Below are 23,881 nucleotides of genomic sequence, written 5' to 3' on the forward strand. Positions count from 1 at the left end.
TCTTCCATCTTCACCTCCTGCAACCCAGCAAAAAGAGAGAGAGAGAGAGAGAGAGAAAAAAAGAGATGGATCTCACTCCTGCTGACCACCATGCAGCTGCTGCTTCAACATGCCCAGGAGGCCTCAGTCCCACCTCTGTCTGCAGGACTCCAGTAGCACTTCCTTCTATCTAGCTACTCCACCCCGTGTTTTAAATCTCCTTCTCTGTCTGGAGAAGTAGTCTGGCCTGATGTCTAGTCCACGCAGTGCATTAAGCACTTCAGGGCCTTTAGCTTCCAGATTTCACCCTCAGTGGTTTTGTAGTGACGATCGTGCAGGTTTTTCAGCAAACAAATGAAAATGTACTGTATGCCCTAAACCCTTTTTTGATTTGTTTTCACTGCAAAATCTGATTGAAAAATCTTTCTGGTTAAAAGCTTAACATTGTGCATCAGAAGTAACATTATTCAGAGTCAAAACTCTGGCTAGTCTACTGTATAAAAGTCTGGCCTAATCTGCTCTATGTCATTTTTTGCCATCTGAATTAGGGCTGTCACAATATCAAATTTTCATTAGACCTTTACCATGTCACAAATATCACAATAATGATAGCATCTGCAGTACATAGTATAATAATAAGAAGAAGATTCATTTGTCATTTCATCACCAAATTCAAAGGGCAAATTCAAAGGGCATCCTCCTTTGTGCAAACGTAGAACACGTTGCAGTAAAACTGCAATATAAAGTGAGACAGATACAGCATATAGATAGAATAGGCACTTAATTAAAATAGGAATTGGCGGTCTAAGTGAACTTGGGAGAGAGAGTGTGGAGACAGTGTGTGTATGCATGCGTGAATTTCCCTGTGTGTGTGTGTGTGTGTGTGTGTGTGTGTGTGTGAGAGAGAGAGAGAGAGAGAGAGAGAGAGCAACCCAGTGATAACAACAAAACACTTGCAGCTTTGCTATTATGTAAAAATAATAATTTATTGATGTTAATTGTTAATCTAAAACACACACTGATCCCAAACATCCATTTCCAACATGGCCCTTAGAAATACAGCATTTAACATTGAATTCAACAAAAGAATTTTGAAAAGGTCTGACTGCTTAACTAATGTCATGAAAACGGATGGATGCAGTAATGAGGAAAAAGCAGATTCTAAACTGGAGTGCAGCAGGAACGTAGCTGCAGTGAACAGTTTCACTTTCAGTGATGACATATCTCTGACATCACAAGAGTCGAGCAAGGCAATTTGCATTGAAGTCAGACCACTATACATGATGAACTGAATTACAAAAGCTAACTCTACCCTGTTCAAAGAATCCAAACTCTTCTCACAGTGTTGAGTGAAAGGTTTCTCCTTTTCACAATGTTATTTATGTAACCAACATGTTGTTGGCAAAGACAATAACTTTTGTTTGTAAGTACTGAATGCCTCCGTGTGTGTGAGCGAGTGAACTGTGTGCATGGAAGGGTCGATTTTTGAGAAGAATAAACATAAATTCAAGCCAGTTTGAAGAGCAACACCTATTTACTGTGCTGTCTGACAAATTGACAAAAAATTATTCTTGATACTTTTAGAAATATTGTGATATGGGTGACAGCCAGTATATTGTGACACCCCTAATCTGAATTCCCTGATTTCACTAGCTGTACATTCAGACACATGCATGGATGTGCCTTTCTCATAATGTAGGTCTTACTGATAAGTTTTGATACAACAATTCATTTGATATATCAGCGCCTTGATTAAAACAAGGCCAAACATGACTCCAGCTGTAATAAGACCAGTAACAATCTATGTGATCTATGCATGACCTCAGTATGTACAGTGAACTTCTCTAAATACTGCAGTCTTTGTACTGTGTGTGGTGTGCGGCTAAGATTCTTCCTGAAAAGTCTTCAAACTGTGTGATGAGATAATTGTTGGAGTCAGTTCATTCTTGAGTCAATCAATTCTGGAAATGAGATTCATTGTCAGACTACACAAATGAAAATATACAGTAACAGTGACATCGAAAGTGTCTTCATAGTTAACAACTGGTGAACAATGAAGTAATACGTAATGAAGGCGCTGCTCTTGTTGCATTTTAGCCTCACTAGTGGTGAGCCATGGGAAAGTGATCACACTTGGCCTATGTTTCCAACCAACACTGGTCCAGAGAAAGATACAGTATCCATAACAGCTACTGTCCAGATCACCATGTCATTTGTTCTGAATAGTCATGGTCTAAAGTAAATGATTCATAATGTTTTTGGTTACATTCTGACCTTCTGGACAGATTTTTTCCATTGTGCGCAATAAATGCCAGTATTTAATTAGCAGATTGTCATGACATTTGTGGTAAACATTTTTGTTTTCAATGCCCCCTAGTATTTTCTTTGCACCCTCAGAACAAGCTCGACATATTTTACTTTAAAGGGGCCCTGTGGAGTTTTCTTGCAAACAAACAAAAATAATGTTTACAGTACATTGAGTGTTTCTGATCAAAATGCACTGTGTGTATCCTTGAAGTCTAACAAATATGTCCAGTGCATGCCCTTCCTCATAAAACATTTGCAGTGCCATTTTAAATCCATCTTAAATTAAATCCATCATTGTTTAGATCTAGGTTTACTAGTGTGTGGTCTTCCTCTTCCTTTCTTTTGTTGGTGCGTTGGTGTATATCTTGGCAATGTTAACGCCACCTGTTGATCACCAAAATAGTGTGACACCATTTGCAGGACTGTGTATCACATCAGTCACGAGTGTGCGTGTGCATCCTCATACAGTTGCACAAGATAAGACCCCACAAGAAGACCCACTCAACCAAAAAGAGCTCCATAGCCCTACTAGAGGTCTAAAACTCCACAGGAAACCTTTAAGGACGGCTTATTGCTGGGTGTATAATGAACACTGGAGGTTGTAGGACTCACTAATGCACTGAACTCTTTCAAAATGATTCATGAAATGATTGATACCACTGTGAACTGGTCCCAACTCTGTTACATATTAAATACTCACTAAATAAATGCATATGTGCAGTGTTTTCTGTTTTCAGTGGAGGCACATCGCAGAGACACTGACAGTGGGCAAGTCATTACTGAACATTGGGCAATAACAAATCACTGGTCACACAGGTTATCAGGAAGACTTTCTTTTTTTAGATAAAGTTCATCTCAGACAAAAATGAGGGGAGGGGTAAGTGAGGATTGTATCCAACATTTGTGAGAATTTTTACAGGAGAGTATTAATACAGGGGTAGGTAGGTAGAGCAGGTCGACCACTAATCAGAAGGTCGGCAGTTCAATCCATAGCTCCCCCAGTCTGCATGTTGTAACGTCCTCGGTCAAGATATCCTAAATTGCTGCATCATGGGTGTGTGAGAGCGTGTGTGAGAAATGGTGAGCATAGAAATATGGACAGAAAGCAGTGCATCGCTCCTGAGAAGCAGGCTGGCACCTGGCAGTGCTGCCTCTGCCATCAGTGTATGAAAGTGAAAGTGTGCGTGAATGGGTAAATGTGTGTGATGTTAAGTACTTTGATTGGTTGGTAGACTAAAAATGCAATCTGTTTACCAAAATACAGTCCAAATACATTAGGGGGAAAGATACATTTTAGAACACAATCATGTAATGATCACACAAGAGGAATGCTGTATGTGAGGAAATAATTCATTCCGTAGCCTAGTACTTAATAAAAGAATCAGTGATTAAAAAGGACCTCACTTGCTGTGAGCCATTAAAAGTCAGGAACAGTACATATTTAAGCAGTCATGTGAAAATAGCAGGCTGTTACATTGCTGCTCTAGTCTTGTCTAGTCTGGTGCTGGTGCTGAATTGAGAGAGTGACCTTATAATCTCAACTCATGTTACTGCAGGGTCTTCATTGTCTGAACTACAGTGATGGACAAGTTTCATCAGTCACCTTTTCCCTCTCTCACTCTCGTATTTTGTGTATTTTGCACCTCTTCAAAGGCAAAGCAGAAACACAATAAATTACATACTGCATGATCCCAAACACAACATCTTCAACAGTACTGCTTCTCTTCCATTTTACCTGCACAAAATCTGGTGCAGTCCTTTACTAAATGAGGAAAAACACAATTTGGGTGTTTTAAATGTGCCTGCAGATTCATATCCCAACTTGGATTATCAACTTGAATGGATAAGGCTCATAATGAGCAGGTGGCTTAGCTGCCATAGGAGTGTGTGTGTGAATGGATGAACGAAGACTCGTGTTGTAAAAGCGCTTTGAGTGGTCTTCAGACCAGAAAAGTGCGACATGCAGTTCATTTACATTTAATGTAAACCTGTACAACAGCCCTGCAAACATACTGCCATTGTGTTTTGTGTTTTATGGGATTTATAATAATTCCTGTTTTTATACTCTTCTCTAAAATGTTCATGCTTCTTTACTTCCAGTTTAGAGGATAAAGTAAGAGGCCTCTTGTTGTCATCCTCATCTCTTTGGTTGGAGCTTTCATGACGCCATGTCCCTCTTCTCCTCTTCATCTTCATCTTCTCCTTTCAGCTCATCCAGCTTTCTATCCACTTCTCTGTTTATGCTTCTTCTACCTGTCTGCTTTCACCCTTTTCATCTTCTTCACTCTCGTCATCTTGTTTCTGCTAATCCTCTCACCCTCCTGACACATCCCTCTAGCCTTTCCTCCAACATACCTCTCCCTCCACTTCTCTTTCCTGCTCCTCAGCAATCTATATATCCTCTTTCCTCCATTCACATCCTGTATCCTATTCTGTCTTCCCCTTTCTCTAGTTACTTTTAACTCCTGTTTTTTTCTATACCTTACTTCTTTTTTTTCTGTTAGCTTTTCAATTTAAGTAAATACTAGTACAATCGTAAATACTAGTACAGTTTTATACAATTTTCTTTCGGATGACGTCTCATTTTATTTTTTATTCAAAATTCCCACTCTTTTGTACATACTGCTGTTTTACTTTGCATGCACTTGTTATATTACTTGCTTTACTGATGCTGCTGTAATTTGGAATTTCCCCTCTTGGGACTAATAAAGGAATTGAACTGAATTGAATTGAATCTACATCAGTTTCCTCCTCCATGTGTCTTCCACAGCTTCCTTCCCTGTTGTTATTCTGAAAGCTACACGTTGTCATTTCTCTATTCTTCACTTTCTTTTCTGTCACCCTCTCCTCCCATTTTCTTTCCTGCTCCTATAATTCCCTCTCTCCCTTTACTGTGTGTGTGTTGATGCATTGCTCATGTTGCTTCAGATCAGCTTGCACAAGGTCACAACCAAGGACAGAGATGAAGCCCATTATCCTGACACAGTCATATAGACACTGCGCTGCTGTATTTTTGTCCTACAGCCTGATAAAAGTCTACATGTACAGCAGGTCCTTGTGGGTCTGCTGGATTTGCAAAGTGGCTGCAGGTTGCTGTAGATTTTTAATGTGCAATTGTGTGATGTGCTGGTAGTAACAGCCTTCATGAAGCAGCTGGTAACTCCAGCTGGGAATTACTCAAACCTCCAGGACCTGGTCTGAGAGGGATTTGGTTTGACTAGTTTTTGTGATGTAACACTTTTTTGGAGGTCACATTATCCTCAATATATACTAATTATAAAAGTAAAAAAGTAGGAAAAAATGCATAATTTAATAAATAATAATAGAATGTGTAATTTATCAGTGAAAGAAAGAGAAATCTGTGTCCCAGTTCCAAACAGTATACTAATGCTATCAAGTGTACACTACACACTTATGTTCAAAGTGAGGATACAAGAAATAAATTGATGTACTTTACCATTCTTTGCTAAAAGGAAATGGTACTGCCAAAATGCAATACTGAACACTGCTGCTAATTTGATCTTTGAAAACATTCCAAAATTAATTATTTGTGATTACAGTGTCCAACAAAACACCACTCTCACTGATTTTAGCCAGCATGCTCTTTTTACCTTTTGAAGCCTGGTTTCGTATGCACGAAATGTTTCCAGTGTGAACTCATTACTGAGTGAAAACATACTTAAATTAGTATTAACTTTACAGCTGGACAAAACTAAAGATGGCAGTAACCAGAACCAGTTTGGCTAACAAAGCAAAAGCTATTATCAATGATGAGGCTGATCCTCTGGCAAAAATGGCCATTGAGCTCATCATTAGTCATCACCTATTACTTTTCAGAAACAACATAGAGGTTTCAGTAGACCAGCAGATAAACCAGCACAACTTATTTTGTAAAAGCAGAGGTTATATGAATATGGTTAAAAAAATGAGTAAATATTTGGTTTGTCTTTGAAAAATGAAGACTGTTCTCTGATTACTTCAAACTGATTATTTCAGTTCTGGACTTGAAACAAGAAACCAGTGCTGACCTGAGCAGGACACCAACTATACTCCAAAATGATCTCATTGTATAAATGTGCAATCATTGTGGAACAGCTCAGCAGTATAAAGCAGAAAACATCAATTACTGATCTTTGCTACTTCAGAAGATTTAAATAATTAAGATACCTGTGCCATGTGTGAATTACAGACTGCAGATGTAATGCAAATGCTGTTGTTGATTACATAAATTAATCTACATAAAATAAACCTATTACTCTCTACAGCCACGTGGGAATGTGGGAGTGTCAGTAATAAGAAAATAATTGAAAATGTTTTTGCAGTTCTGGAGAGGTCTGAGTGGGTGCCACTGCAAAGAAGCCTGTTTGCGACACTCAACAGGCTGAAATTAAGTGAACTTCATCCATCAACATCATGAGGTTGCATCTGCATGTGCATTCTGTTTGTATGACTTGTCGTTGAGTTGTTTTTATTTATCATTATTATTTTTCACAGTACTTTAGCACTCCTAGCATTTGCCTATACTGCCTGTACCAGGTGCTGGCTCTGTTCGAGACAGTGACACATTTAGTCTTATATCTGGTTATTTGTGTCAGATCAGTCATTGGTAAGTGTAGCTCATACAAAATTCCTGAATCATCATCAGCCCTCAAGGACTTCAGCTGAAGTCTCATGGTCTAGAATGCTGTTAATGTCAGAATCAGCTCATTTCACTACCTGATCATTGTCAGCTTGTGGTTCCCCACAGTTACAGTGGATCTGAATGTTGACCCAGTTTTACAACAAAACTAAGTATAACAAAAATAATAATAATAATTATAATAAACTTTGTTTGTATAGCAACCTTCATCCAAGAAAGAAAGAAGAAAAAAAATAAACAAGAAATCATATGCACCAAGTTTTTGACATGAAAAAGAATGAGTACAATAACAGGGACAGAATATTAATATAATATATAGTGAACAATAAAACCCACCTGATAAAATTAGTAATAATAAGATAAAATGATGAAAATAGAGTAAAGATAATGGATAACATATGAATGTTCATTTGAAATCACCAAAAAATGTCCATATAAACTTTGCAAAGCCATACTGCATTGTAGTCTACTTCTTGTCCATCCATTCCTACGCTCAGTATGTTCCAAACACTCAACAAATACGGCATAATCTGGTTAACAGAGAGCCTCTGGTTACACATGTTTGCATTACCTGGTTACGACAGTTGCTCTTGACTGAAGTAGACATTTTGTATCTTTAAAAAACATGATGACTGTATGATGTTAATGACACCGTTTTTCTCAGTTTCAAACAGTAAACAGTAGCTCAGTTCAGGTTCCCTGAACATTACTTGAAAAACATGCCCGACTGTGTGTGCTGCTAATCTGTGGTGTGAAGGTCAATGTGGATGACCATCCTGCTGTCTGGATTACCTCTAGGCCTTCTCACTTTTCACTGCTGTAGTATCTCACCTCTCAATCGCTGTGTGTTGATGTGTGTGCACCTGTCTTCAGGATATAACAGAGCAGTGCATCAGCACTCTGCCAAATAACTGCTGAGCTGTGTGTGGGGGGATGGGGGAGGGACACTTCTCGCTCTTCACTCGACTCGAGCTCTTAAGTGTCACTGCAATGTGCCTCCAATGTAATGTATAGCTTGTATGCAGTGTATATAGTGCAGTGTGTAGTATGTATACTCACTGTGTTGTGAATGAGAAAGGTGATTAAATATGTTTGACAGCCACAGTATTGATGATGTGATGATGATGATGATGATGATGATGATGATGATGATGATGTTTTTATCACTATGATGACAATGTAATGCAGGTTGATGTTCTTTCATGCTGAGGGAGAAAAAAAGAGAAAGCTTGATGCCTCACAGGTACTGTCTCTTTCATATCTCTGTTCACATGCCTCTGTATCATTATACCTGCCTCTCCCTGAATAAAACCACCTTAAAGCTGTTTATTTCTTTTTTACTCACCTTCATCATTACCATAAAGTGTACTGAAGTTTTGTTTTTCTGGGGTGTAGAATCATTACTCTTGAGTGTGGTTTATAGGAATGAATGGAATCTTAAATTAACTAACATACTTTCAACACACAATAACTGACAAAACAAGTACAACCTGAAAAAGTTTGAAAAGTTTGGATGCTGTGCAAAATATAAATAAAAACAGATGCAATTTTGCAAACAACTGTGTTTACCAACAATGGTTTTACAAAGTGTTCCTGAGCGCATGTAGTAATATCTTTTATACAGTCATGTGTTTACAGTGGTGAACCTCGCTCCATCCTTGCTTGTGAACGACTGAGCCTTTTGAAGATGCCCCTTTCATAACCAATCAAAAAATTGGGTGTGTGGAACACCTGTTTGGAGCATTTCACAGGTAAACTGAACTTGTTAAATGCTCCAAACAGGTGTTTTTGGAGCATTCCACATCTTTCCCAGTCTTCAATCGCTCCTGCCCCAACTTGTTTTAAACATGTTGCTGCATCAAATTCAGAATAGGCATATATTTACAAAAATCAATGAAATTAACGAGATCAAACATGAAATATATAGTGATATTGCAAATTATCACATTCTGTTTTATTTATGTTTTACAGAGTGTACCAACTTGTTTGGAACAGGGGTTGTACATGTCTGTAGTGGTTTGTAGGATGACTTGAATGAAACACTTGACTACTTGGCTTTTCTTCCTCTAATATCTGAATGCCTGGCTGCAATACAGAGGCAGGAATGACACACTGTTTAAAAGTCCATCTTTTTCTCGAGCTGTCATGTACATTATATGAGTTAAATAAGGTCTTCTCTGTTAGGGCACTATTTCAGTAGCCACCTTCATATTGTGTGTGTGTGTGTGTCTGTGTGTGTACATGTGTCTGTGTGTGTTTTAACCAAAATATTCCAACATATGTCAAACAAAATGCATAACTAACAAATGCCCCCTGTTATATAAACATTATAATTTGCACCACCACAGAGTTTTCAGATTATGAAAAACCTCCATCAAAACCTCTCAGCATGATCCTCTGCTGTCCATCCCTAATCTGATATAATGTTTAATGTTAAAATTGTTAAGATTTGGTTCACTGCAAGGGCTAGTTATTGTTATTGTCTCAGATCTCAGCAATTAGCTAGAGAGAACATTCACAATGGCCGGTGGGCGCTGCCAGAATAGGTTGTTTGCAGATGATGTCATGTCACTCTTTTGTTGTGGCGCCAACTGCAGATGGAGGGCAGGAATTTCTGCATAGGAAGCGCTATAACACACACTGAAAATGCATTTGCGTTTTTTACGGTTGCTCAGATCGATCAAACCGAGAAACCAACCAACCAAGGAGCTCTTATCTAAAGTTGTTGTTCACAAGGGTGAAAAATGCTAGAAATTGACCGAAAAATGTTAACCATCTGCAATCAGGAGGAGCCAAGTCGGATAATGGTGGAAATGGTGTAACATTGGCTCTTGTTTTAAATCTATGGTGATAGATTTAATGTAATAGCTACAAGTAACACGACTAACACTTGTTAATTCGCCACTAACAGTTTCACATAAGACAGCTGAATGTAAATAATGTGCCTTGTCTTGTTTCGCGACGATCCGCATCTTCAGTGGCGTTTCACTGGACCTTTCTGAGTGACTTAAACGTCCACATTCAGCACCACAGCTCTGAACGTTTGCTGCTAGGTTAATCCGGACAATTACAAAAAATAAAAAAAACAAAACAAAACAGTAGTCATCTCGGAGCGTCTTGGTACTGAGGACCAAACCACGAACAAAAAAGTTATATGCCTCCATACTTCTGTATGCTTCATTTGCTTTCTTGTTTAAATTGACTGTATTTGGGTATATCTACTGCCGCAGTAGCAGCAAATCTTACAGTTCAGTTGAAAAATTGCTCCTCTTCATAACTTAAGGGTCACATCCAACATATGTTCTGATTTTCTGTTCATACTTGTCTTGTAATTTCATTGAAACTAGCACAGTAAGAATTTCCCCCATCTTGTTTTCACTTCCTGCCCTCCATCTGGATTTAATGTCATGTGACTGCAGACAACCTATTGCACCTTGTTCTGTTTCACGGACAGAGTCTCAAGGCGCAGCAAGGAGGTGAAGAATGTCTAGTATGGCGGCCTCAGAATTGCATCTCTGATTTTTGCAGAGGATGTTGCCTGCACTGACCTGTGACCTCCACCTGCTTATTTTCGCAGCCAAGTGTTAAGTGCTTGAACACACTGTCTGCAGATATCAGAGAAGCCAGCTCACAAAATATTTTTTATAAGAAAGCTTAAAACTTATCTCTTCACTTTAGCCTTTAACTAGCTATGACTTTCCTGATACAGGCCTGAAACTTCTGTGCTTTACCATGCGCTTGTGCACTGCTGCACTTCTTTTAAATTGTATTTTTACTACTACTATTACTCAGTGGCTTTATTTTCCGTCTTGTGCATTGTCTTTATTTTCATCCTTATTCTGTCTTATTTTTACAATTATTATCAAATGGGTTTTATTCTCCATCGTATTTTACATTAATTTCCTTTCCGTATTTTTATGTTCATTCTGTCTTTTATGTGTAGCACTTGTTACGTGTGATTTCTTTGTTGTAAAGTACTTTGAGCTCTAATGATAATAATAATAATAATAATAATAATACATAGTATTCTGTTGGACAAGGGGGATTCTATGTTGCTTGAGGGTAAGAACAGAAGATCAGTGGGTAAGTCAGTGCGGCTTCAGAAGTAACCTGGGTGTTTAGTGGACTGTAGTGTTGAAAGGAGACCTGAGCCTGAGGGCAAAGCACTCAATTTACCAAACAATCTATGTTGCAACTATGACCTGTGGTTGTGAGCTTTGGTGACCAAATGAATGACATTGTGGATGAAACCAGAGGAAAGCACTTGAAGGCTAGGGTCAACCTTAAAGAGAGGATGAAGAGCTGAGTCATCTGGAAGTTACTTAAAGTAGTGCAACTCCTGCCCCCTCGCTTCAAAAGAAGCCAGTTTAAATAGTTTAGGCATCTGATCAGGATGACTTCTGTAGGTTTTCACATTCAAATGGGAGGAGACTCCAGGTCTGATCCAGGACATGCTGGAGGGATTACAAACCCCATATGGCCTGAGATTGTCCCCAAGGAGGAGTTAGAGTATGTGGCTGGGGAGAAGGATGTGTCGACAACCTTGCTTAACCTGTTGCCAATGCGACATCTGAAAATGGATGGCTGGATAGGTAGAAATGGTAGACAAAACCATGAGAAGAAGACCCAAGTTGTGTGAAATTTTAATTTCCCTTTAAAGTTCTGTATTTTTATATGTTGCACAAGGGCAAGGAAGTTTCCAGCTGTCCTGTTAGTGCACATTGTACCTCTGGTTACAAGTACACCTTTGACTGTGCTGTACGTTCAAACCCCCTATTTACAATAATGTGATTACAGTTAATAACATAGTTACATGGCTTGCTTATAGGAATGGTCTATTAGTATTGCTGTTTCCATGCTATAGAGCCCAACTAACAACTGATAGCTTCACTTCCACAATATGGTACAACAGTTCCTCTTCAAGATTCAACCTCAAACATGACTTTGTGGCATTTTTTTTTTACTGTTGTGTAACCTTGGGGCTGTCTATTAAGGATATATTAAAAGATATTTTTTGCAACTTGGGTCCTATTTTTGTTGTTTTGCCCATCATTCCTATTAACAAAATTAACACTGAAATGACAAAGCTACTTGCTGAGATCTGGGAACATCATCACTAAAGATAGGTACAATGGGTCAAGAAACACAAGTGGTCAGACAATCAGACAGGTTGTAACAAAGCCCCAGGTTAGTGAAACTTAATTGGAAGAGGAAATAGAGATTAACAGTGAAGTTATCACCCAAACTGTCTATTGTAATCGCCCAGCCCCACGAGTATATTTTGGCTCTTTTTGGAACTGGAACAGGCAGTTTCATGTCGTATGTTAGACACAGATGTGGCCTTGTTCTGGATTAAATGCCTTTTCCAATTATACTGAGTCTTCAGAAATAGGAAATCTGTGAAAGAAGCCCATTGTTTTAAGTAAATTACTGTGGGCCCTGCACATAATCTAATTGTGTGTGTGTGTGTGTGTGTGTGTGTGTGTGTGTGTGTGTGTGTGTGTGTGTGTGTTTGTGTGTGTGTTACAGACCGTGGAAAGGGCAGGCAGAGACAGGCCATTTTAGGAGAACATCCATCATCCTACAGTGATAACGGCTATGGTGAGACTAAGACACACACACATTTTTAGAACTGAATCTGCTGCCTTACACAAGGCTGCTACTTGATCTACACTGAACCTTGAACTGGCCTACACACACACGCACCCACAGACATACACATTCATCCAGCATAGGTGTAGATTGCCAATCGTGTGATGGCCAGACATGTAACAGTAGGTATACCTTCACCATTTGGAAACTTATCCATGCCAATTACACACAATTTAATTCAAGCTTTCTCACAATACTGACACATACACACACTATGGAGGTGAAAAGGTGCTCAAAATACCACACATGCGTGTAGTAGTGATACATGAAATACACTACATAGCAAAGGTTATACTTTTTGCAAATTGTGGGAACCCTCCTGAAGGCACCGCAACCACATCTAACAATAGATGCAAGTAGTATTATTCTAATGACAGTAATTTCAGTAAACTTTATTGAACTGAAGTAAGCTGAGAATCTTGGCTCTTGCCTCTGCCTCCTCAGGTCCACCCTGCCCCCTGCTGCCTTTGCCTGGCAACAGCAGGTACAAGCTCGCCTCAGTGGATGTTCCAGACATGGTGTCCTACCCTCTACCCCAGTCATCATCCTCCTACTCTGGCCATGCCCCCAGCTCTGTTGCCATGGTGAGTGGCCTCCATCCATCCAAGATGAACTGCACCCGCATCTTCAATCTCTTCTGCCTCTATGGAAACATTGAGAAGGTAAGTGTGCATGTATTTTAAGTTGATGGAATTGCTCTTTCTTGTCTATTAGAGAAACAAAAGAAACTGTTGGAAATGCGGTGGATGGTGACATCCTGTTGGCTGCCTATGAGTCCATCCAAGAGACCCTCGGCAAGTTGCTACAGAGGCTAATTATCAGAGAATGGAACTTGACCTACAACTCTCCAGTCTGGCTGGAGTTAGAACCAACTAGCAAATAGTGTCTCACAATTAACTACCGCACAATTGTTAATATGGTCAAGAAGTATGTTAACAGCATGGCAAGGATTATGATGTGAAACTTCCCTTGGTGCGAATGGCGATTGGATCCATCCTGCAATGCTCCACAGGGGTCACATGATGATTGAAAGAGAGATGAACCTTCCGCTACACCTCTTGTACCGTTCTGAGGAAATCAGTGTTACAACCCAGTACATGATGGACTTGCACAACAATGTTCGTTCATTCTTCTGGGCCCTGTTTGTTTGGGCCCAGAAGAACTTGGAGGCCAGCATTAAATGATCTAAAGCCGGTTACAAAAGGAAATTGTCTCACCACACCATGTAGGGAACAATGTCTTTTATTCAGATTTGCCATACCGGCGACCTTGGCAACAGTCCCCCAACTTTCTGGATGAGTAAAAGATTGTGTCGTGTTCACTGAACACATTTAGGTCCTGAGAAAAGTTGTCGTGCAACCAGCCACCTCGCCTTGCCTACAAACAGAAGAATACCTTGTACACCCTGCTCTCTTTCAATTAAGTTGCCATCTCACTGTTTACCCGCTGCCATACAAGGACCAACCTGCTGTCAGACCTGCCAACTAATCTGTACAATGGCCCTGTCATTGTCTGAGCTTGAAGAAATTCCACCGGACCTACCAGACAGACTAAACACATGTAGTAAGGGGCTATAGTCTGGGCAGAGACAGGTTTATAATAGTAGTATTACTATAAGCTTTATTGTTGCGTAAGCTATACTGTACTAATGTGGAATTAATGGACTGCTGTGTCCTATTGTTGCTGTTTGATATACCTCAGTAATTGTGCTTGCTACTTGCTTCTGTTTACCCAACACATTACATTCATTGTGTTTTCCTACGTCATTGGGCTTTCCGTGTGTTAGTTTTTTGCCTCCATGTGTAAAGCCAGTAAGCTGCACTTTATTGGTTAAAGATCAGTGCCATGTCTGACGAACCTGAATTTGCTTGATGGGTATCTGAGTTATAAAAGGACAGATTTTGTGTCTTTCCAGGGCAGTTAGGATCTCATCTGCTTCGCTTTGAGTTCCTCTCCCTCTCTTTCTCTTTTACTAACCCACACATGCACACATCCACCTACCTTTACATACATCTAAACACACCTTAAATGCACAGATAGCGTGGTAGTATAACTCAGCTTGGCTCTACACCATCTTGTTGTCAGAGATGTATGAATCACGTCCCCCATGTTGCATCTCATTTTCTGTTTAACTCTTGTGGTCCTGCCCAACATCTTGCCATCTCTGTCTCGCTCTCTTCCCTCTCCTTCTCACACTCACACACACACACACACACACACAAACGCACACACAGTCAAAGACACCACACTCTTGCTTGCTCTGTTTATGGTTGTTCTTGTAGTTGGTCATACTCTAGCTGCTTGTTCTTGTAACTGTTGTTGGACAATGGATGTTGATTAATTGAGGTATTATTGATTGTTGACTGATGCTGCTAATGTCAAATTAACTCTGTTGTCCTTTTAAGGAGCAGTTGTCTGTGATTATTTGTGCATATGCGTTGTGGCAGTCAAGTGCACAGATTAAACCCTTCAGTGTCCACTTTGTAAAATAGTGCTCCAATATGTTTTAATTGAACACCCCTTTGTGAGACTGTATCTGCGGTTTGATTATTAAAAGTTATTGGAAGTACATTCAAAAGTGATCTCTTAACTTACCACAGCAACTCAACCTGTTTCAAAGTTCATTTGGACACCTCACTATTGACTTGAAAAATTGTGAATCTATCCTTTAAGGAATCATTACAAATTTGTTTATTAGTGTTACATCTGAAAAGGTGAGTAGAGAGAGATCACACTGTATGTTGCTTTTTTAAGATAACTGTTAATTGTGAGTATGCATGTTGTTGCAGGTAAAGTTTATGAAGAGTGTTCCTGGTACAGCATTGGTTGAGATGGGAGATGAGTATGCTGTGGACAGAGCCATCACACATCTCAACAGCATCAAGGTGTTTGGCAAGAGACTCAACGTCTGGTGAGAAGTAGATCAATACACATACGTACACTGTAAATTATTTTATTTTTTCTAAGGTTTCACGTGTTTCTCCTTTTACATGTTCATGCTTGGGGTCAGTGTATTTTGTATATCCATAAATAAATCAAATCAAAAATAGAGGCCCCTTGTCCTCTTGGAGGCACTACACAGTTCACGTTCTCAACATTAACTAGTGCTGCTTTAGATGTGAAATGATGCCATGACAGCCCGCTAACTTGATTTGTGATATTTTGTGGATGTGTTTTTGTTCTTTTATGAAAAGCAATACATGAATTTGATCAGATAGGAAACGCAGGTGTTGTGTTGTGTGCAGTGTGTCTAAGCAGCATGCAGTGATCCCCAGTCAGGTGTTTGAGTTAGAGGATGGCAGCAGCAGCTATAAGGACTTTGCCATGACCAGGAACAACCGCTTCAGCAGTGCTGGACAAGCCTCCAAAAACATCATTCAGCCACCATCTGCAGTGTTACACTACTACAACGTTCCTCCATGCATATCACAGGACCATTTACTTAGGGTATGGATCTTCTGTCTGATACATGTCCTTTTTTAAGTTTTGATTTAAAATATAATGAAAGTACTTCACTTCAAAAATCTGTTTATACAGTATATAGCCATACATAAGATTTTGACATGTTTTTATTTATAATTATTTTAAGTGTCATCCTGCTTGTTCTTGCAGTTTCATTATCAATTGAAATGAGCATGGTAACATTTCGTATTAAAACCAGCTGTGGCAGCTGTTTTGAGTCGATATCAGAAATGTCATGACAGGGAGGAGCAGTGGCTAAATATCTTGCTGGGAACACATGGAGACTTGTCTGTGTTGAAACCCACCTCCAGATCAAGCCGTATGATGACTGAAGTTTTACCTAATTCAGCTTTACTCATACATTTGCTGCTGTGTGTGTCTTGGCAGCTGTGTACGGAGCATGATGTGCCTGGCTTCATCAAATTCAAGATGTTTGATGCCAAACGTAAGTAGAACTTCAATGTATGGCTTTTTATTAGGTTCTCGTTAAAGTTTATAAGGCATGTGTTCTCTTTTTGTAGTCAGTCTGTGAAAAACTCTTTCACTTCTCTTTATGGACTGCTGAAATTGAAATTGATGTAATTTTATTAATTGCATATTACCCCTTCCTCCCACTCCCTGTCTTATTTGCTCTTGTTTTACTTAGCTGCTGCTGTCTTTCATCTCACTTTATTATTGTCTCTCTCAGCCTCCTCTAAGACCATCTCTGGCTTGTTAGAGTTTGACAGTAAGACGGAGGCTGTGGAGGTTCTTACTGTTCTCAATCACTACCAGATCAGGATACCCAGTAAGTCTGTCTGAAAGACACCTCCTGTCCTACAAGCGTTCATAAAACTCCACTCACACAGTGTCCACTCACAAGATCTCATACAGTTTGATTATATGTACACCTGAAAGTAAAATCTATGTATTACACTTTCTAATTCCCATTCCATAATGCTGATTGGCAGGCATAAGCATTTTTTTATTTTCACAATGAAGACATCACAGTAAAAGTCAGTACTGTGCAATAATCCTGTGGAATCTGATGTGTGTGTCAGTCTTAATGAATGCAAACAGAATGATTCACAAATGTAGTTTGGGATTAACGTAGACCTACAAATTACTTTCTCTGCTAAAATATTTTTGAACGCACACAAAATTGTTGTATATAAATATAAAACGAATCCACAAAAAAGTAAGCTTCACAAATGTATTTCTGATGCACACACAAATATTTCTTGTTTTAATTGAAGCTATCGAGCAAGAGCAGACTACAGCTCAACCATGCCTCTTCCGTCTTTCCTATAAATACCCACCCGACCCTCTCCTCCGATTTTGCTCTCATTTTCTTTGCCAGAGATCCCACAACATTGCGTCAAGCACACTCAGAAAAGCTATTGAGCTATTACTTAATCCTGTAAGCAACATCGTAACATCATTCATCCACTTGCCTCATTTCAAGCATGGACTTCATCTTACTATCCTCATCGGATGATGATATATTCAGACCGCTTCCGAAGTTTCCATCAGCACACGCCAGCACACTTAGCAACAGAAGCCAAAAACACACTTCCTCCATGCTATGACCCAGTTCTTATGCAATACAAAAGCCAACCAGGAAGAATTTGCCACCAGGATGCTTGGGCCCCCTGCTGTCCACTTTCAGACAGCACAGCAGCTTGCTTTAGCCGAGTCTCCAGGCACCAGGATGCAAGGGTCTTCTTCTCCCAGCCTCACCAGCTCTTGTCAACTGGAGCAATAGGCATTGGGATGCCAGCACCCAGCTTTCCTCCACAGCCCTTTCAGAAGCAAGTTCCTTCCGTAATTAACTCCAATTCCAGCCCGGCAAGCAACCATCAGCTTCACGTGGGCTACAGCTAATCTTCCCATTTGTCAACATAACTCTTTTATGTCCCATCCTTCTCCAGATCCTACACAAACAGATAGTAGATGACAGTTTCATAGATCTTGCTGTCCTTATCACACCTTTCCCTCATCAACCACCTGCCCACAGATTTCTTGAAGGATATGAAAAGCACCTCCACCTAAAAGGGAGAACACCCACCTGTTCCAGAGAGCTCGCTCCCACAGAGTTCACTTTCACATCCTCTATCTACAGAGATGTACAGTGTTCACAATTTCCTGCCAGCTGGCAGGACGTAGACCATTACTTACCCATTACTGCCCTCTGTATTGGAGGCAAGGGTTTTTACTAGTACCACATCCACTTTGCCTCAGAAGCTGCACCCTATCTTCAGAAGTTCAAGAAAGACATATGCTGGGACACACTTCACAACACAATTTACTGCCATATTTTCACTGCCTATGCAGCCCAACCACGCACCCTATGTGGAGCCCCATCTCACCCAGCCTCTTCCTGCCCCATTCCTACTAATGCTAAGCCACATCAAACCTAAACAAGAGCTTCTGTTTTCCATCATCGATGGCCCCACCAGTAACCATTCCTCCAAAGCCAGCCTCATCAGCCCTCTCCGTCTATAACCAGCAGCGTAGATAAAAACACAGGCCCATTATGCAACAAGGAGGTCACACCAAAAACAACTCCTTCAACAACGTCAGATGCACCGTGTCTCAGTGCAGTGGAGGCCACAGTCACCCTGCATACCCAAGGCAATTAACATTCCAGTCGTTGCAACAGCACTTCAAAACCACCCTGAGTCAGCTTTTGTTCAGCTCCTCATCAAGGGATTTAAAGACAGTTTACAATTTTAGCACAGCCATCCATCTCTCTTGAATGCAAAATCTTCAGTCAGCCATTAACAACCCAGAGTCTGTCGATTGCCTGCCCATTAAGGAGATCAAAGAAGGGTTCATAATCGGCCCATTTGCTTATTCTCCAATTCCTGATGTACAAATTAGCCTTCTCTGTATCGCAACCACAAAATACTCAGAAAGTACTACCCCCAGCATCAATAGCTTGTTTATGAGTAATGAATTGTCCAGTTTCTGCAATGGAAGGTGATTCACAGCAGAATGGCCCCTGCAGCTTGCATGCCTGTGTCATGAAGGTTAAATGATAGTGTAACAGTCCTGCCACTGATGACTTATCCAGCTTCATGTATTAATTTATTCTTGTATTAGCTGCACTCTTTTTGCATTTCTTAATGAATCTGTGACAGGGAGTAGCTAATGTCTCAGTCATGAATGTAACGCACGTGTGTGTGTGTGTCTGTGTGTGCGTGTGTGTGTCTGTGTGTGTTTTCAGATGGGTCCAACCCATATACCCTGAAGCTGTGTTTCTCCACCTCGTCTCATCTATAAAAAGTTGCAGAGCCTACTGAGCCTGATGATGGCAGACCTCTGACCTGAGAGAGGGAAAGGGACCGTGAGAGACAAGTGGAGGAGATATAAACACAAAGAAATATGAAAGAAGAGACTGTGTGATAGGTGCCCTTTAAAGGTGATAAAGAAGAAGGAAATAAAGGAAAGAGAAGACACTTTCACTGTCTCCAAACTGAACAGCACCCATCATCCCACCATCCAATAACAAGCCGCCAAGCTGACAGACTAACGGGTTTCTATTGTCATTTCAGACACCTGGGGTGCCGCTCATGTGTGTGTCCCAGATGCCTTCACTGCATGGTAAACTTGTCTTTGACTATGGACCTAGACTGGCAGACAGACAGTGTTGGTCAGACATCTCTAAATCATTGTCTGTGCACATGGCACTTGGTGACTGAAATATTATTATTTAAAAGTGGCAGATTTCAGTCATGGTTGATTTGGAAACACCTGTAGTTACTGGTGGTAACAGCAAATTCAGTTTAATACTACAGGCCACATAATTTTGGGGCAGCAAAACAAACTATTGTTGAATTAATTTGGACATCAGGCAATAATTGGCCTTCTTCCATCATTCTGTGAGCAACCATGATTTGATTTTGTGCTGCACATGAGTGTGTGACAACAAGGGGCAGTCAAAAGTCGGTTACTTCGCTGAGAAGCTGGCGACAGCTCATTCTCCCTGATCCCTCTTGTTCATTTGCTCTCTGCAATATTTCAAACTGATCCGCTGTCAAAATTTGCCAAAAATGACTGTTTAGTAAAGACATTTTTGATGAGCGATAGGGGTAAGTGCAAAGTTCATTGACAAACACATTGCATTTCTTGTGACTACTTGATAATAAAAGTCAACTCATGTTTTGCTAGTTAAATGCTTTCAATCCGAAGCTGCAGCAGTAGGAAATGTTTGGTTTGCAATAGCAGTGACTTCAAACAACATTTTTTTCCTTTACAGGAATGTCGAGACTGACATCCAGTTCGTAATACTGCAAATCTATAAATATTGCAATATTTTCATCAGTGGGCCATAGGCTCAATCACCATTTCGTTACCTCATTTGGTGATGATAGTGACTTAACAGACATTTATATAAATTAAAATCTTCAAAAATATAACTTTAATGTTTAAAAAACTGGTACAGTGTGTTGTTTTGAATTGTCATTGAACATATACGGTAAATGTGGATACAGTTTTAATACAAGTTCTCATGTAGAGTTCATTCGTGCTACGTGAAGTTTTTGCAGCTGTGAGGCCTAAGGACAGAGGTGTCACTCCACTGTACAGTCAAGCACTATGGGCAAAGTTAGATAACTCCACCACTGACCAGCTGTCATGTTTGCTGTGGATATTCATGGTTCCCAGAGGAAGTCTTGGTGACCCTGTGATTAGACTTATCCTCATTCATCAGCATAAGGTCAGAATTTGAATTGGAATTAATGTGGTATCTGGAAAATTAATGGCATCATTTCTATGAATTATGTGCCTGCTGTTACTTCCTCCTCCCCACCTTCAGCTTCCTCACATCACCAAATGTTCGAACCTAGACACAAGCAATATGAAAAAAGTGGGCAGATTGTTACGAAATTTACTGACCAGATTTATGTTCCGAAATAGATGACCGTTATGATTTGAAAGTTTCTGTGATCTTTTCTTTAGCACCACCCTCAGAACACAAGTACTGACTTTTTTCAGCCACACTTCTGGTGAGGCTCTAAGAATAGTAAAGTTATTATTATGTTTTTCCTTTGTCTTTCAAATAGCGGGGCAAATGATTTGGTGGACTGAAGAAGGATTGCAACAATGTAAAAAACTGTTCATGTAAACATTGTGGGGGTTTCTTCCACATTGCCCTGCTCTTGGTGTTGTACATGCTAGATGTTGGGTTTCACTAAATATACACAGATAAATGTTGGCTTTAGTTCTTCAGTCAGCTGCTTCCTGTCTGCATGTCACTTCCGCTACTCTGTGGTCCGTTTGCTGTTTCAATGTAAATTAATCATTTGCTGGCTTCTCCTGAGTCATTCCAAAAATCCAACAAGTTGCGTACTGTTACAGTAGAGTTGCTGGTACTTCAGTTGACCCTTTGCTAAACCCCTCCTTAGTAACTGTTGCTACACCTGTCAAGCTTTCCATTCTGTCACTATGTGGAGTTTACAGTGATAACAGCTGCAGATTTACCAAAAATTGTAGTCATTTTTGAAACACAAGGTCTTTTATTTCTCACAGAAGTGAATAAAAGCAGGTTTCTCATTCCAGCCGATGGCCGTTGATTTGTCGACTAAAACGACAACCAGCAGATTTTAGAAGTGTAAAGCTGCTTCACCCACAGCATGGTACGAAAAATAAAATCTAAAAATAATAAAATGGGGGCTTATTAAAATGTTATTCGTTCTAACATAACCATTGAATTATTTGGATGCTTGTTTTAGAAGAAATACGTAGTTGGACAGGCAGTACAGTGGTTAGATTTAAGCTAAGCTTTATTGTTCGTAATTTTCAAAGAGGGTGCTTCACTTCTACAAGGGAGAATGAAGAAGAATGAAGAACTAGCCATGAGTTTGCCAGACATGCTAACATTTGTATCTTATCTTAGAGCGGATAAAGACAAAGTTTAAATCATTCCTCACATGGTTGCTCTTGTGTTTTAGGTTTTGAAAGGCTACAAAAAAAGTTGGCACCCTCTAAATTCTTGGGAGTGTTGCTCTTCTTAGAGTCTGATGCACACTACATCAACATGTACAGAAATGCAAGGCTTGAGAGGCTTGCCAGTGCCCAGTTACAAATAAGCAATCATGTGAATCAGCTGCTGGTCTGAGGATTGGTTCAGGGAAGGGTCATTTATTACCAGTCATTACTATTTAGAAAATGCTGCCGGTGGACATGTGTTTAATTAAAATCCAGAACTGAAAGCGGTATGATGTCTCCATGTCAGGCATCAGAATCTGACCATGAAGTCCGCTTGCTTACCTGGCCCTGCCTGTGTATAAACACAGCCAGTGTTTGCTTGATGCTTTGATCAGAGGTATTGGACCAACTGTGTCAGCCTGTCAATATTAAGACTGATCATTAAAGAACAGCTCTGCTTTTCATCATTACTTCTTTAATGTGATGTATTTCCTCTTGAATCAGTTGAGGTGGCACACAGTAATCACCTGATCAGTGTGTTAACCAATAGTTTATATTCAATAGGATCAGCAGAAAGGAAGGATTGTTAAAACATTTGTGATGACTTTATTGGTTGGACTCAATATATCCACTATTGCAGCATGAGGGCACCACTGAAGAAACACCATTTTCTACTATGTGGCAGTTTTGCAGGACGTTCAAGGGCCCGTTTCATGGAATTTTTAATAGCTCGGGCAATACTTCCGGTCAGGAAATGTGTAACAGTTTACTCATCAGCTTCCTTGCTAAGATTTGAGGTCTGCTGTGCTCCATACTCTCATGAACAGTTGAGTCCGTGGTGCAAACTAACATAAGACAGATTTGACCTACATCCTGTTTAACCTTTTGAAAGAGGAGTGATTGCATCTGAAATATCTAAAGGCACTGCTTTTTAAAATGGAGTGCAAAGCTGCTGTAAGACCAGTATGTGAAAGTAGGAAGTAGCTCTCAAGGTTTAATTTTAATCTTCCTTAAAAATAGACCAATCGTACCTTCAGACTCAGTATGTACTGTATCAATCAAAAAAAAACATTATTGTCACATCTGTGCAGAAAATATTTATGTTCATTTCAGAAATACAAATAAATATCTATTTGCACAGTGCATGGAAAACTACTGGAATTGCGTAACACTGAAGAACATTTTGTTTTGTCAAATTAACTGGCATATTTTTTTTTTCTTGCAATATTTTATAATCTAATGCGTGCACAAGATTTTTTTTTTTTGTGGATTTTGCATAAAACATAAGAATAAATAGGCTACCTAAAATCTGGAAGATGCCTAGGTTCCTTATGGAGGCACAGAATGGATGATTGGACACACTGGACTTCTTGGAGGCCAGTTCTTTGGTTAAGCACAGTCACTAAAAGCATATTGTCTCAGATTTTACTGCTTCAAGCCTTTCTTTTAGTACGCCAGGATCCACCGCACTTGTGAATTCCGGCATGCTTTTTGTACATAAAATGTAAATAAGGAAAAGATGTGAACATTTTTGACAGATGAATCCCACTTTGTCTGCAGTTAAATTATTGTTCATTTAGATGTTGTTTGTATGTCTCTTACATCACTTGAATCTTACTGTATTTCTAAGGAGGTTTTATTTGATCTTGTTTTTTTAGTTTTTTTTTTTTTTTTTAAGCCTTTAAGGTGGTTTGAAAAATGAGGGCTGTTGTTTTGAAGCTGGTATGAGTTTTTAATCACAGGGCTGACAGTAGACAGATCCACAGTTATGGCTATAAAGTTTTAATGTTGTAAATAGACGGTAATCACTAAGAAAACACATACACCTGTACTGTTCCATTCATTTAAGAATCTCTGTGGTTGTAACTTGTATGTACATGTTGAAATTGAATAAAGTCAGGTTTGGGGCTGTAAGGTCAGCTCCACACAGCT

The 23,881-nt window shown here is 39.7% G+C and overlaps 1 protein-coding gene across 1 annotated transcript in view; it reads left to right on the top strand.

Moving 5' to 3' along the window:
* Positions 1-23,881, top strand: part of hnrnpll (heterogeneous nuclear ribonucleoprotein L like) — a 71,163-nt gene extending 47,282 nt beyond the window's left edge. The window contains exons 8-14 of the mRNA XM_076743892.1: positions 12,455-12,526; positions 13,022-13,239; positions 15,367-15,488; positions 15,823-16,024; positions 16,427-16,484; positions 16,728-16,826; positions 19,248-23,881. Coding sequence (XP_076600007.1) covers positions 12,455-12,526; positions 13,022-13,239; positions 15,367-15,488; positions 15,823-16,024; positions 16,427-16,484; positions 16,728-16,826; positions 19,248-19,303 — 827 coding nt within the window. The 3' untranslated portion in view covers positions 19,304-23,881. The remainder of the gene's footprint in view (positions 1-12,454; positions 12,527-13,021; positions 13,240-15,366; positions 15,489-15,822; positions 16,025-16,426; positions 16,485-16,727; positions 16,827-19,247) is intronic.

This window comes from Chaetodon auriga, chromosome 11 (assembly GCF_051107435.1).
Source record: "Chaetodon auriga isolate fChaAug3 chromosome 11, fChaAug3.hap1, whole genome shotgun sequence".
Taxonomy (NCBI): Eukaryota; Metazoa; Chordata; class Actinopteri; order Chaetodontiformes; family Chaetodontidae; genus Chaetodon; species Chaetodon auriga.